The sequence below is a fragment of the Dasypus novemcinctus genome, chromosome 7, assembly GCF_030445035.2.
Source record: "Dasypus novemcinctus isolate mDasNov1 chromosome 7, mDasNov1.1.hap2, whole genome shotgun sequence".
In the NCBI taxonomy this organism is placed as follows: domain Eukaryota; kingdom Metazoa; phylum Chordata; class Mammalia; order Cingulata; family Dasypodidae; genus Dasypus; species Dasypus novemcinctus.
In genome coordinates, this window is record NC_080679.1 from 29,101,547 (window position 1) to 29,117,907 (window position 16,361).

General features: G+C 40.2%; 1 protein-coding gene across 9 annotated transcripts in view; it reads left to right on the forward strand.

The window, feature by feature from the left end:
• The window catches only part of FN1 (fibronectin 1), a 68,053-nt gene extending 61,533 nt beyond the window's left edge, over nt 1–6,520 (forward strand). For 7 of the 9 annotated variants that reach the window (XM_058300169.2, XM_058300174.2, XM_058300175.2 and 4 more), the window contains 4 exons: nt 1,293–1,418; nt 1,954–2,060; nt 4,339–4,449; nt 4,805–5,557. In XM_058300169.2, coding sequence (XP_058156152.1) covers nt 1,293–1,418; nt 1,954–2,060; nt 4,339–4,449; nt 4,805–4,876 — 416 coding nt within the window. In that variant the 3' untranslated portion in view covers nt 4,877–5,557. Of the gene's footprint in view, nt 1–1,292; nt 1,419–1,953; nt 2,061–4,338; nt 4,450–4,804 lie in introns of all 9 variants that reach the window. The other 2 variants (XM_058300172.2, XM_058300173.2) reach the window with 2 other exon arrangements.
• Nucleotides 6,521–16,361: the final 9,841 nt, after the last annotated feature.

Sequence of the window (16,361 nt, forward strand, 5' to 3'; positions counted from 1 at the left end):
ATTTACAAATACTTTGTCTCTTTTATCATAAACCACACATACACATATCAGTTTATACACAGACATACCTGATAGTTTGATCTTGCTAAGTAATGTAAAGAAAAGAGTATAAATAATACACTTGTAGATAAAAAAAATCAACTTCAACTCACAATTATTTGACTTCCAAATTATAAAGAAATTCTAATTTTAAATTATTTTTTAGTTAAGATGATTCTAAGAATTACTAGTTATACTTTGAGATTTAGAATCAGAATTTATAAACCTTTCATTTATGCTTTCTTTTTAGGAGATATGATTATTATTGACAATTAGTTAATTTTCACAAGTCTAAGCCTCCCATAGCCATATCTGGAAATCACACACTGGGAAAATATAAGAGATTTATTTTTTAATATTTTCAAAGTATTTTTTCTGAACTTATATAGATGAAATAGTATAATCCACACCAAAAAACAAAAAATACATTTTTAAAATGTAAAGCACTGTGCTAGACCATTTCATTTGGAAAGGCAGACCAATAGGAGTGTCATGCTGCTTAGGAGTTGGAAGTTTTAAGTATGTCATCAACTAGGTGGTTTGAACTACTACTTTTAAGTTTGTATACAATGTAACTATATGTGGGGGTAGAGGTATCGTTTATTTAATTTATTGAAACAGTTTTATAAGTTTTTATTTTCTTTGGCTCAACCTTCCTATTCTTTGGTCAGGTATATAATTATCTAATACCTTTTTTTAAAGTTTAAGGAACAGTTTGAATTATTGAGAAAATGGAATGATTAGTGTATTGTGCTATACAAACTTGTTGATTGTGTTTTGTTTTGGTACAGGTCTTGGAGGTTAAGTTATCTTAGTTACATATAGTAGTTAAAGAGACATAACTGTGACTTTTAAAATATTCCTCTGAATCTGTCTTTTATTTGTAGGAGTAACAATTGTTGCTTTATCACTTTATTTTTGTTTTATTTTGTTACATAGGTTCATTCTTCTTCTTTTCCCATTTGTATGAAACAGGTTGTGGCCTGTAGAAACCAGCTGATCTTTTGTTTATGGTTAATTGGACTTCTTGTATCCAGGGCTTCTGCAAATCCAAAAAGTGATTTTTTAAAAAAATCTATGATCTATTCCTAAAAGACTCCTCCAATTATGTTTGGTTTTCCACAACTTTAAACCTTAATAATGAGATTTCAAATGAAGATCACTGACTCTTCTTTGGTTACCTGACAGGAATATGGTAGAATTGTCTGAACACACAAAGAACTCTTTGCCTATAATTTTTCCCACCCATACAGAATGGTGCCACGACAATGGTGTAAATTATAAGATTGGAGAGAAGTGGGATCATCAAGGAGAAAATGGCCAGATGATGAGCTGCACATGCCTTGGAAATGGAAAAGGAGAATTCAAGTGTGATCCCCGTATGTTGTCACAGATCATTTTTAGTGCCTTAATAGCACTCCCTCTTTCATTACTGGACTATAACTCTTATTCACGGAAATGATTGGAGACATTAGGTCTCTTTCAGGAGTGAACGATGGGTTTGTTAATCTTTGATTTGGAAAAGCAGAGACAAGTTTCAAAAACGTCATGATTTAATGTTATTACAGGGCCCTTGAGCACTTTTCCAAACTGAGTGTTTTGACCATTATTTGCAATGAGGTCTTACAAGAAACCTTGACTCATCTTTGGATTCAGCTTTTAAAATCTGATCTCTGTCTTCCCATTCAGCCCTTTACAGTTTATTAGATCTAGTTTAGAAATGCCACCCTAAGATCTGTAGAGCAGCACCTCTCTTGTAGATGTACTTTTTCATCTTTACATATAAATATGTAGGCTTTTGGCCCTGATGATATAAATTTAGAGTAAAGGAGAACCCACCCCTTTACAGTGGTCAAGCCTGTGCTATTGTTCTCAGTCTCACTTTTGCTTCTTCTGATTGTTGCCTACCTGTAGATGAAGCAACATGTTATGACTATGGGAAGACGTACCATGTAGGAGAACAGTGGCAGAAGGAATATCTTGGGGCCATTTGCTCCTGCACGTGCTTCGGAGGCCAGCGGGTAAGACCAGATGTGCCATGCTCCCTTCAGTTTAGATAAGGAAAAGGAGAGGCTCCTCTGTGGATGATTAAGAGTTGAGCTGTCTGTGTGATGTACACAAATATGGCGATGCCGTTTATAAATTGAAAAATTTCCTGTTGCCATGTAGCTGCTGCCATAACTCTTCTGAGCATACCTCCCAGCTCCTGACTAACTCAACCCTTCACTAGGCTTACTGCTCCTGGCCGTACCTGCTTCAGCAGCTGAAGTGTGGAATGCTGCATGTCCTGGGCCCCCAGCTTCATTCTGATGGACAGGTGCCCCTGTGGCACTGTTGTTAAAGATTATGAGTTAACACCAAGTTCTAAGAAAATGCTACTTCTTTGTACCCTCTCTCACTCCAACAATAGTTTCCTGCTGCAAGTCTAGCCCCATGCTAAATAATATGGGACAAAGAAATGAGAAATGGTCCTGGCTCTTAATGATATAGTTGGAGAGACTAAATCAGCATACATGGCATACTCAAGCTAATTCAGTAAGGTTCGGAGAGGGTTTGCTGGAATCAGCAAAAAGGAAGCATGACAAAGAGAGCTTAAATAGGCTGGTATATAGGAGGACAAAGATTGGACTGGAGAAGGGGAAAAGCAGAGTGGTCTGGCCAAGGCCAGAGAAAGCACACTCGTTTAGATAGGATGGGGCTAGCACATGTGAGCACCAGTGAGCCCACCCTCTGACTGGTGTCTCGTGGTAAGTAGATTTGGAGGGTCTGCAACTTGATTATTTAAGTTGGTACTCCCAACCAATTCTAATCTGTGATAGGACAAATAATGCTATCTTCTTCTAACATTACTTGAAAAAATTTCAGAATAAAATAACTCTGATATTTCAAATAAAAGCAATAGAACATAACAGTCCTTTTATTTCAGTGAAGACTTGCCCTCCCAACAGCTCCCTGAATTCTGGTACATGAGGAACTCCCCACCCCCAGGGTGAGAGTTGCTGCTTGATGCATTTGGCATTAAGCAATTATAAGTGCCAAGAAGAGCAGGAGCATGATAGAAAATGGTCTTCAGGAAGATCCGTTGGGCAGCAGGGGAAGAGTCCTCAAGAGCCTGGCTCTGTTCCCACTCGAGGACTTGGGGAAGCTGGTGCAAACTACTCTGCTCTCACTCCACCCTGAGACTAGAGTTAGGTGGAGTGGTAGATGTGACAGTGGGGTCTCTGAAAGTGGTTATTTACCAGTACTGTTTGGCAATATGGAGAATATGCTCTTAAATGGAGACATACACCTAAAATATTTAAATAATATTAAAAGAATGAAAGTTACTGTGTTATTTAGGGTTCTTTGGGTTGTAAGAGAAATGTCCTTCTCAAATTATCTTAGGCAAAACAACAGCAACAACAACAAAAACCTCACATAACTGAAAGTCCTAGGGTCTACCAACTTCAGATGCATCTGCATTCCAGCTGCTCCAGCATGGTGTTCAGAATCTCTTCCTCTCTGAAATGAATGCTATTAGCTTCATTCTCCAGCAGGTTCCCACTGATGGTGACATAGATGACCTCCATTAGCGCCCCACTTATCCCCTGCCAGCTTAGGAGCCACAGTGAAAGAGAACATGTGTTTCCTCATATTTCTGGCAAGAATTCCAGGGAGGAGCTTCACTGGCTCAGTTTGGTCCCATTTTCACCTCCCAAAAGGCTTCTGCATCACTGCATCACTGACTGTGGAAGAGAGTGGCAGAGTGGTATATCAGAAGGAGGAACGTGGCTAGGTGTCAATGAGCTGGGTGGTAGCTCCAAGTCCACCAGTGGTTAACTCTGTAACTTCCCCTCTCCCTCTGAGCAAGTTACTATACTTCTCTGGGTTTCAGTTTCCTTACCTGTAAAATGAGGGTGTTTGTCCATGTGATCTCAATTCCCTTTTTAAAAACTTTAAGATTCTATGAAAACAACTTCTATCATCTAGTGCCTATTATCCAGTGCAGAAAGTGTATTGAGAAGTGGGACCAGAATGGGTCTTAGCAGATGGGTGGGGTTTGGATAGAAAGAGGGAAGAGGACATTTCAGAAGAAATGAAAAGCATAAATGGAGGCTGGTATAAGTCTTGGGTAATAAACCAGAATGTATTTGAAGAGTTTATAAATGCATGAAATCATTATCAAAGCTTCCTTAGTGATTAACTGCTTGTATTTTACCCAAGTGTAAGAGCTGAAATTCTTCTTTAATCCAAGCAGTAAATTTTAATGTTCTCAGCTTATCGTAAATCCCATTTGACTCCATGGCTCTTCTTTCTCAGGGCTGGCGCTGTGACAATTGTCACAGGCCAGGATCCGAACCCAGCCCAGACAGTTCCACTGGCCACTCCTACAACCCATATTCGCAGAGATACCATCCAAGCACCAACACCGTAAGTGTATTTGCACCATAAATATTTCTCCTCTAAATTGAATTAGGTACACAGGAGGGGGTCCCTTTCGGCTGGCACTTTTCATTTGAATGAAACAAATGTTTTCTAGTTTTAAAAAAAGAAATCTCATAAATGGCTTAAGAGTGGAATAATGTATCCTATAATATAATATAATTTAGATTATAATTTGTTAAACTCTTGAAAATCACCTATTGTCCATTATATTGCTAGGTTCTTGGAGCTAGAAAGTAATACTCCTCTATCATAGAGGTATCCCCCACCCCCTAACACACACTTTTTTTACCCATACACTTCACAGTTTTGGTCACTAATTTTTCTTCTTCCATTTTAACAGAACGTCAACTGCCCAATTGAGTGCTTCATGCCTTTAGATGTACAGGCTGACAGAGAAGATTCCCGAGAATAATATTTCCATCCCAGAGGAACAAGCAAGTCTCTCAGCCAAGATCCATCTAAACTGGAGTGATGTTAGCAGACCCCATCTTAGACTGTTTCTTAAGCCCTTTGCTCTGGAGTAACCGCTCCAGCTTCAGCTCAACTCACAGCTTCTCCAAGCATCACCTTGGGAGTGTTTTGAGACTTTTCTTATAAATGAGAGCAGCACTGTCCTGCTCCAAAGTATTCAGTACCATTCAGTATTCTAAATGAAATGTTTCTAACTTGTGATTTGGTTTGGGATAAATAGGGAAGTACATGCAGCCAACCAAGATGCCAAATGTAATGAAATGATATTACTAAACTTTTAAGTAGGAAAGTTACCCAAACACTTCTGCTTTCACTTAACTGTCTGGCCTGCAATAACATAAGAATACCATGTCCTGGTTACTGTGATAGTTAAAATATCCACAGTACTCATTTTTTCCAAATGATTCTAGTAATTGCCTAGAAATATCTTTCTCTTACCTGTTATTTATCAATTTTTCCCAGTATTTTTATATGGAAAAAATTGTATTGAAGACACTTAGTATGCAGTTGATAAGAGGGATTTGGTATAATTATGGTTGGTGATTATTTTTTATACTGTGTGTGCCAAAGCTTTACTACTGTGGAAGGACAACTGTTTTAATAAAAGATTTACATTCCACAACTTCCAAGTCATGGATTCTATCCCATACAAAAAATTTTGGAGAAAAATAATTTCCATGAATGTTCGTTTTCTTGTCCATTCTGCAACATTTGAACACCTATGATGTGCACATGTGCATAGTTCTCTAATTTTTGGTGAATAAGTACAAGATTTTCTGTCTGTTGCTACAAAACACATTTATTTTTGCCATTTCCTCTCTTCAGTAAAGGAGTTAGCTTGATATTTGCTTCTTTAACAGATTTAAATGGACTTGTATTAATTAAAATTTCTAGCTAGCTTTCCAGAAGTATAATTGAAACAACCTTGAGTTGTTGTTATCTGTTAGAATTTTTCCTTCTCTCCTTCCCTTTCTCCCTCCTTCTTTTCTTCCTTCATTGAATAAACATCTATTCAAAGAGATTACCTGCAAAAAAAAAATAAAAAAGATGGCAGAGATGCTTAAATTACTTGAATAGTATAGTGTAGAGGAGTTGTGACTTAGGGAAATCTTTAGTACAGTGGTTCTTAACCTCTATCTTTTCTGTGGACCCCTTTGCCATTCAGGTAAAAACCACAGACCCCTTACTAAGTCCAACCTATACTATGTATTATTTAATAAATATATCAACACATCTCCACAAGAATGTTTTTTTGAATTTCAATTCAAGCTCATGGACCCCTTATATAATAACCTCCATTTAATTTGGCTTAATTTTTATGACTTGATAGTCTAGCTTAAGCTCTGCTCCCCGTTGAACAAAGTTTGTTTGCCAATTAGTCTTGGTCTGCTAAACCAGGGCAAACAAGACTTCGTGGGTTTATCTGGCATTTATAATAGTGGATGGTGACACTGGAAATAGTTTATTAATCAGTAAAAAACTAATAATTCATAATATGGAAGGCATGGAAACTTTATATACTATTGTGAAATGAGAAAATCTCTCAATAAATATGTGTCAATGACTATTAAAACTAAACATAGAATTCCTCATGGTTCATTTGTTTTAAAAAATGGTAACTCATTTAAATTGATTTACAGTATAAAAAAAATGGTTTGACATTTAGCATCTCATTTGAGGAAGGTTTTATGCCTAATTTTACAACGAATACAGTTGTGATGAGCTTCCCTTAGCAGAACACATTCCCAGTCCCAGATTTCTCTTTTTTTTAAAAGATTTATTTATTTATTTATTTCTCTCCCCTCCCCCCCCACCCTGGTTGTCTGTTCTCTGTGTCAATTTGCTGTATCTTCTTTGTCCGCTTCTGTTGTCACTGGCACGGGAATCTGTTTTTTTTTGCTGCGTCATCTTGTTGTGTCATTTCTCCGTGTGGGCGGTGCCATTCCTGGGCAGGCTGCACTTTCTTTCCCGCTCAGCGGCTCTCCTTACGGGGCGCACTCCCTGCGCGTGGGGCTCCCCTACATGGGGCATCCTGCATGGCAGGGCACTCCTTGCGCGCATCAGCTCTGCACATGGGCCAGCTGCACACGGGTCAAGGAAGCCCAGGGTTTGAACTGCAGACCTCCCATGTGGTAGACAGATGCCCTAACCACTGGGCCAAGTCCGCTGCCCCAGATTTCTCTTAAACGTGACTCTTCTTTCAGCATTTTCAGGCCAATAATTACCAAATAGCTGGTCTATGTAATTGAAAAAAAAAATCACCAAAAGTAAAGATTATGATGATATTAAAGTGGTCACTGAAGCCTTTTATACAGTGTGTGCGTGATGCACTCAGTTCTACTGGCTCCAAGCCCTTAGGTGCTCTCATCTCTACATGAGCCTGTGAACTTCACTGTCTCCTGAGGTGTCAGATGCTCATTGTCCTTGTACCATTGACTCTCACAGTCATCACTGCTCACTGGGGAGGGAATGTGACTCAATGCAAATCCACATGCTCTGGGGGAAGAAATTCCACTGAAGACACCTGTCTGTGAGAAAGTAGGCTGATACCTCCATCTTCATCTGCAAAGAGGACGCCTAGGAACCTCAGCACTAAGGACACGCACCACCACCTACCTCCTTTTAAGGCGTCCACATGAAAAACAGAAGATAAGGGCAGCTCTGAGTTGAGACTATGCTTCAAACCACATATCCAACTGCCAACTTAAAAATATTTTCCCTAAAGTGCCACTTAAGTAAATCCATTTAGATTTTACTAAGTGGATAGCAAACCCTTTTGGCTACTTATACACTGAAATATAAATGAAAAGCAAGCTCACGATTTTGAGGCTAGAAGTCCAAATTCAAAGTGTCATCAAGGCGATGCTTTTTCCCGGAAGACTGTTGCATTTTGGGGCTGGCTGCTGGCGATCCTTGGTCCTGGCCTTTTCTGTCACATGGCAATGCACATGGCGGGCTCTCCTGGCTTCTCCTCTCTCTTTGGGCTCTGATGACTTCCAGCTTCTGCTGCTCCCTGTGGCTTTCCCTACAAGGCTTCAATAATGGGATTAAAACCCTTCCTGAGGGTGCAGGTGTGGCTTAACTGACAGAGCGTTCGCCTACCATATAGAAGGTCCAGGGCTCGATCCCAGGGCTTCCTGGCCCATGTGGTAAGCTGGCCCACTCGCAGTGCTGCCACACACAAGGTGTGCCATGCCACAAAGGGTTGTCCCCCACATAGGGAAGCCCCATGCACAAGGAGCGCACCCCTACAAGGAGAGCAGCCCCACAGGAAAAAACGCAGCCCACCCAGGAGTGGCGTCACACACACGGAGATTTGATGTAACAAGATGACACAACAAAAAGACACAGATTCCTGGTGCTGCCGAGAATGCAAGTAAATATAGAAGAACAGACAGAGAATGGACACAAGAAAGCAGACAATGGGGGGAGGGGGGGCGGGGAAGGGGAGAGAAATAAAAATAAATCTTTAAAAAAAAACAACAAAAACCCCTTCCTGATTCAGCTGGGCCACACCTTAACTGAAATAACCTCCTCAAAAGGTCCTATGTGCAGTGGGTTCACATCCACAGGCATGGATTAAGTTTAAATGCATGTTTTACTGGGGTACATAGCTCCAAGTCACCACAGCAATATAAACTATTTCAATTGTGAGTCAGTAACTAAATTTAAATAAACAGATGCCCAAAACAAATTAAAATAGCCTTCTCTATTTGGTATCACAATATTAAAGAATGATAAAACATGTTTTACTGACTTTCTCAGCAAAATCATTCAAACATGAAGACCAAGTATTTCCGAAGATCACTTACAGTTTTTACTGACTCATTACTGCATCCTCTGAGAATTGTCTTACACAGGCCAGAGTAAAAACTCAAAATTAAAAGACCAATCTAAATTGAGGCAAGGTAATGGTGAGTCAAGAAACATCAGATAACACCAGAAAATACTATCCAATTTTAAAAGAAAAATCCTAGTTCTGAAGTTTTACCTTGCCTTGCTGCTCTTGATGTATAATGAAATTTGCTGTGCATTTATATTGTTTTCAGTGACCTGGATGAATTATGCAAGTTAGGCTGTATAATATTACTATAACTGGTAAGTCATACTTTCTATGGAGGCAAATAAAGAAATGATCAGGTGGAAATCACAAGTATGGGAAATAACTTTTCTATTTAATTATATTTCGACTGAAAATTTAATTCCATTCCTACTTGTATGAAACTCATTAAAGTAATTAAGAAACATCACATCAGTACATTTAAGTGCTAAAATTGCTTCCTAGTCAGTAAAATCCCATTAATGAGTCAAGACAGTGGCAGGCTACAATAAAAAAAAAAATCCCATTTTCAGGGGATCCAATTCAACCATTTAAAAAAAGAAAAAGAAACCTCTTGGAACTTCTCATGTTTGGAAACATTTAAAGACTACCATTAAGGCTGATAAAACAGGAACATAAAGATGACCTTGAATGGCCATGAGCGCCTCAGACTAAGTAACCTTTTTTTAAAGAGTATATGGCATTTATATATGTGAGATGGGAGTTATTTTCATTACCACATTGTCCCACTCTAGTTCCCCAATTAAATAAGATTTCACTTGAATTGCAAACAAAAATCTCTACTAATAAATTACAAATAAAGAGAAGAAAAATCTATAAGTAATAAAAGAGCTTCAGCTGAAAGCCCAGAATGGGAAATTCCTTTTTTAACATCCCCCAATCAGGAATGTTGGATATCAAAGCATATTTTACATTTTCTTCAATTCCTTTTTTTAAATTCTTTAGAGACATACAAGTTTATAACAATCTGAGGAGCTAAATTTATTTCTAAAATTGCTCTTGTGCGGCGCCCTGAAGGCTTGAAATGAGCATTGTTTGGAGGTTGTGTGAAGCAGGCAGCATTGGGGTGATTGGCTGCATCCTATCCCCACTGGGGCTGGAAAATTCAATTTCTAAACCTTCTGGCTGCCCACCACAGCAGGGCTCCTCTTAACGTGAAATACATAGGAGGCTAAGGGTTCTCCCGGGGAGCTCTTTTCATCACAGCACTTTGGAAATTATCTTTTTGTTTCAGAAGGAAACAGTGTTTCTGACAAGAGACCACTGGACAGGACTTTATTTTTAGAGAAGCTTTAGATTACATAAATGTCACATCAAATATATAGGGAATTCCCATGTGCCCCATCCTCTCCCCCGTCTCTCACTTTCCACATTAACCACATCTTTCATTTAGCATGGTACATTTGTTACAATTGATGAACATATACTGAAGCATCGCTACTAACCGTGGACTATAGTTTACACTATAGAAAAGGCCTTTTTAATGAACCCTGACTATCTGTGTAATTCAGCAATAGTTGTAAGCACTGAAAAGCTGTTTGACTCAAAATCATGCCACGTTGGTGAAGAAACTGGAACCCTCATACATTGCTGGTGGGAATGTAAAATGGTACTATGGAATGGTTGGCAGTTACTGGAAAGATTCAGTGCAGTTTCCATAGGACCCAATAATTCTACTCCTAGTTATAATACCAAGAGGAATGAAAACATATGCCCACACAAAAACTTGAAAAGGAACGTTCACAGCAGCACTGTTCGCAATACCCAAAACGTGAAAACAACTCAAATGTCTATCAGCTGATGAATGGATAAACAAAATGTGGCAAGCCCATACCATGGAATATGATTCAGCCATAGAAGAATATAGTGCTGATACAACACATGCTGCAACATAGATAAGTCTTGAAAACATCATGCTAAGTAAAAGACATACTGTCTAATTCAATTTATATGAAATGCCCAGAATAGGCAAATCAATAGAGAGAGGAAGCAGATTAGTGGTTGCAAGGGATCAGGTGGTGGAGGCGGGGGGAGGCATAAGGAGTGACTGCTCATGTGTACAGCTTTCTGTTTGGGGTGATGAAAATGTTCTGGAATTAGACAGTGGTGATGGTTATACAACTTTGTTAATATACTAAAAACAGGAAAGCAGATTTGGCCCAACGGATAGGGTGTCCGCCTACCACATGGGAGATCCGAGGTTCAAACCCCAGGCCTCCTGACCGTGTGGAGCTGGCTCATGTGCAGTGCTGATGCACGCAAGGAGTGCCCTGCCACGCAGGCGTGTCCCCCACTTAGGGAAGCCCCACGCACAAGGAGTGTGCCCCGTAAGGAGAGCTGCCCAGTGTAAAAAAGTGCAGCCTGCCCAAGAATGGCCATGCACAGACGCAGAGCTGACACAGCCAAGATGACGCAACAAAACAAGACACAGATATCGGATGCCGCTGACAAGAACAGAAGTGGACACAAGAAGAACACACAGCGAATGGACACAGAGAGCAGACCACTGGGGGGGGCGGGGCGGGGAAGGGGAGAGAAATAAAAAAACAAAAAAATATACTAAAAACCTATGAGTTAGTGTGCACTTCAAAATGGTTAAAATGATTAATTTCATCGCAATAAAAAACATAAAGAAAACAACCTGACACTTGTGTTAGAGGTTTTTTTTTAAGATTTACTTTTATTTATTTCTCTGCCCTTCCCCACCGTTGTCTGCTCTCTGTGTCCATTTGCTGTGTGTTCTTTTGTGTCTGCTTGCATTCTTGTTAGCGGCACTGGGAATCTGTCTCTTTTTGTTGCATCATCTGGCTGCATTAGCTCTCTATGTGTGCGGCGCCACTCCTGGGTAGGTTATGCTTTTTTTCATGCGGGGCGGCTCTACATGTGGGGTGCACTCCTTGCACGTAGGGCTCCCCTATGTGGGGGACACCCCTCCGTGGCATGGCACACCTTGTGTACATAGCACTGAGCATGGGTCAGCTCACCACACGGGTCAGGAGGCCCTGGGTTTGAACTGCAGACCTCCCATATGGTAGGCAGATGCTCTATCAGTTGAACCAAATCTGCTTCCCAGAGAGAGATTTCTTTGATATCCTTTTAATTATTTGTAAGAAGTGAACTGTAGGAAAACAGAAAAGCTGAAAGGTTGGAGGAATTCAGAAACCTTCTGGCTACTGATTTGGAAACTGAAATAAAATCATCCATAAATATAAACTTAGTGTTTTTTTACAGCATTTTCCTTATGTTAATCACATCCTCCACTACTTCCCATGTTCCCCATATACAGAAAAACATCATGAAAATACAAACTAGCATGGCCCAGGTGGTGTTCCTGGTGCCCTTCCATATTTTGTCTCATTTCCTCCTCAGAACAACCCTAAAAGGTGGCTCCTGGGATCATCACTCCACAGACAGCAGACATCACACACCTAATATCACACAGCTTGTCAGTTGCAGAGCTGGGATCTGAACCCAGGCAGACTAGTTCCAGAGCTGTGGAGATGGAGCACTCAACAGATGGGACAAACAGCAGAATGCATACAACATAAACACTGGCCAGTGAACTGGATGGCCAGATTAATGAAATCTCCTGGAGGGGCAAAGAAAAGGAAAAAGAAATAGAAATTTAAAAAGATAAGCTAGGAGACGTGGAAACAGTATTAGAAATGTTAACATCTGGATAAGAGAAATCCCACAAAGAGAAATGGAGAATAGGAAATACCAGAAATAACAGAAAAATTTCCTAGAATAAAAAGAGAAAGAAAAGAAAGAAAGAGAAGGAAGGGAAGGAAGGGAAGGAAGGGAAGGAAGGGAAGGAAGGGAAGGAAGGGAGGGAAGGGAAGGAAGGGAAGAAAGGAAGGAAGGAAGGAAGGGTCTTCAGATCCAAAGGACCCAAAGAATGCCCTTCCAATGTTTGGTCTTTAAAAGAAAAAAAAAAAAGTTGAGAAAATGTATCTCCATAACCCAAAATTGAAAGTCAATATGATGGGAGTTTAGGGGTCATGAGGTAGAGATATGAAAGTGGGTGGAAAGGTCTTATCATATTAGGAGGGTGTATTATTCAGGGTTCTCCAGAGAAACAGAACAGGCTATATATATATATACATCAAACTGGAAATTCGATGAAGGAGCTAAGTTGGTTTCTCCAGGAGAAACTGGCTGAATGAAGTAGACATAGATTCTTCTTTCTGACTTCTGAACTCCTCAGTTCTCACTTTAAGGCCTCTAACTGACTGGATGAGACTCCTTTCACTAATGAAGGCAATCTCCTTTGTTGAGGGTAGATTTAATCAGTCACAGCTGTGATCACCTGGGTAATTATTTAATCCATGTATGAAATACCCTCACAGTAACAATCAGGCTTGCTTGACCAAACTGGATACCATAACCTAGCCAGGCTGACATATGAAATTAACCATTTCAGAGGGCAATACAGCAATCAATATCAATATCAAAATAAGAAGGAATAAAAAGTGGGTCAAACTTGGATAGTAAAAATAGGATCCAAAATGGATTAAAATGAATATGAATGGGTTGAACACAAAGCCAAAGGTTATCAGACTATTAAATGAACTCAACTATGTGCTATATGTAAAACATAAGGACACACAAAGTGAAGAAAAATGAAGAAAAAGAAATATAAGCCAAGACTAGGTAAATATTACTTATAACACATTTTAAAAAATTAACTAAACTTCAAAGTTTATTCAGATTTCCTTTACCTAATGCCTTTTTTCTGTTCAAGTATCCCATCCAAGATAGCCCATTTCATTTGGTCATCATGTCTCCTAACTCCTCTTGGCTGTTTCTTAGACTCTGTTTTTAATGATCGTGACAGTTTTACGGTGTACTCGGTATTTTGTAGACTGACCTCAACTGTGATTTCTCACATTTTTCTGATAAATAGACAGGGGTCATAGGTTTGTGGAAAGAAAAAGTACCCCTCCTATTTTGAGTCTATACTATCAACATGATATCACAGACGATGCTAACCTTGATTACATGGCTGAGGTCAAGTTTTGTCAGGTTTCTCCATTTTAAAGTTACCCATCTCCACCCCACCTCCCCTTCTCATAGTGGACTGTTTTGGAAGGAAGTCACTGTGTGCAGGCCATACTTAAGGGATAGGGTGTTATACCCACTACCTTGAAGGAGGAGTGTGGTGGTTTGGATCTATGCACCCCCATAAAACATGTTCTTAATCCATTTCTGTGAGTGTAAACACATTTTTGTAGGACCCTTTGATGAGACTACTTCAGTTAAGGTGTGACCTAATTCAATCAGAATGGGTCTTAATCCTATTACTGGAGTCCTCTATAAGCAGAATGAACTTCAGACAGATCTGACAGCCAGAAGCTGACAGTCAGCTGAACCTGAAAAAGGAGAAGCCAGGAGAGGATATCATGTGCACCGCCATGAGACAGAAAAGCCAAGGACTAAGCACTGCTGGCAGCCAGTCTCAGAATGCCACTCTCCAGGAAGAAAGCATTGCCTTGATGATGACTGGATTTGGACTTCTTCTATCCTTAAAACGATGAGCCAACAAATTCCCACTGATTAAGTCACCACTTGCATGGCATTTGCATTAGCAACAAGGAAACTTAATACAGGGGGAGTAACGACATAAATTATTTAGAATTACTCTGCATGGGAGGTTTCTTTATCTCCACACACAACCCCCTCTCTCCCCATTATTTTTATCAGTTTCAACTCATGGATATTTTATACTTCAGGTTATAATTCAACACTGCTTTCAGTGTTGTTCAAATTGTTCCAGCTTTGGCTGGAACACTGGAGATCTGAGTCGACTCCTATGTCCCTCCACATATCCCCATCATTGTGGGTTTTGCTCAATCATGAGCATTTCCCAGCTTTCTGGCATTACAAGATGCTCCAGGAGTTCCGGGAAGATGGTGGACTAGAAAGACATGGGACTCTCTTCTCTAGCTAGAAAAATAGAAAACAGAAAAAACAGAAAAATAGCTGAAACAGCCTAGAAAAAGATCTAGGGTTTAGGACACCAGGTGAAGGCTGGACACCACCCAGAGAGAGAGACAAGGGAGGGAAAAAGTGACAACAGAACTGTGAGTTGAAACCAGTGGCTGCTGCTGCAGGCATAGTCCCCCACACTAAAGACACTTCAGAATTCTCAGGGCTCTGGGCCTTGGACTACAGACAAAGGGGGCTCCAGGGATCTACCACCCCAGGAAAGGGAAGAAAGAGGGACACAGCCTAAGGCTGACTCAGTCTCTCACCCACAAGTTTGGTCTGCTGTGTCCCACGAGCCCTCCAGACCAGGTGGGACCACACATTGGTTTGCCCTGAGAGCCAGGGAAGAATGGAGAAATGTGACACTCACAACCTCCCTCTTCTCTAGCTGGGACTAATTGTTGAGGATGCCTCAGGAAAGGAGAGAGACACAGACTAAGGCTTTCTCAGATTTTGACCCACAAATTTAGTCTGCTGTGTACCAGGAGCCTTTCCAGGCCAGGCAGTGCTGCATCATTGTTTGCCTTGGGAGCTGGCAAGGGACTAAAGATATTCAACCCTCCCAATCTCCTCTTTTAGTAACAGGGACTGACTGTTGAGGATCAGAGGGGAGTGGAAATATTTCCAACCTGGGAAAAGGGAGGGGCTACCAGAGAAGGCTGGAGAAATGTCTCAGAGAAAGTTTGAATTACAAGGTTCAGAGCTGCCAAAGAGCAGTATCTGCTGGCAGACCAAGGAAGTGCACTCAAGAAAATTAAAAATAAGCAGGAGAGGTTTTTTCTGGCCTCCATAGCCTGCCTCCTCAAGGCCCTAGGAAGTGACTCTACAACCAATTACTGGGTCCAGTGCCCAGTTGTGAGCAACCAGCAGGACAATCCTAACAATCCAGGTCAAGCCAAGAATCAAAGAACAGTGGTAACACACAACCTCTTGCCACTAAAGCCCTACAAAAGAGAAAGAAATTGAGCATCTGAGTAAACCACATCCTAATAATATGCCTAAATATCAATAAAAAGTTTTATGTCATACTAATAGAAGGCATGGTCCAAGAAAACAAATGTATCAAAACCCCAGAAGAGATGCAGAATTTGAGAGAACTAATCAGTGAGATGTGCAAAAATTTCCAAAATCATACTGAGTTGAAAGAAAATATGGTCAAAGACATAAATGACATCAAGAAGACACTGAGCAAACACAAAGAAGAATTTGAAATCCTGAACAGAAAAATAACAGAGCTCATGGGGATGAAAGACACAAAAGGTGAGATCAAAAACATGAGAGAAATACAACAGACTCAAATGATAGAAGAAAGAATAAGTGATACAGAAGACAGAAGAGCTGAAATTCAAGAGAGGAAAGAATGGAAAAATTGAGAAGGGACTCAGAGAGTTGAATGATAACAAAACATGCAACAACATACATGTCATGGGAGTTCCAAAAGGAGAAGGGAAAAGGGCAGAAAGAGCATTTGAGGAAATCATAGCTGAAAATTTCCCAACTCTCATGAAAGAAATGAACTTACATGTCCAAGAAGCACATCAAACCCCAATCAGAAAAAAATCTGAATAGACCTACTCCAAGACACATACTACTAAGA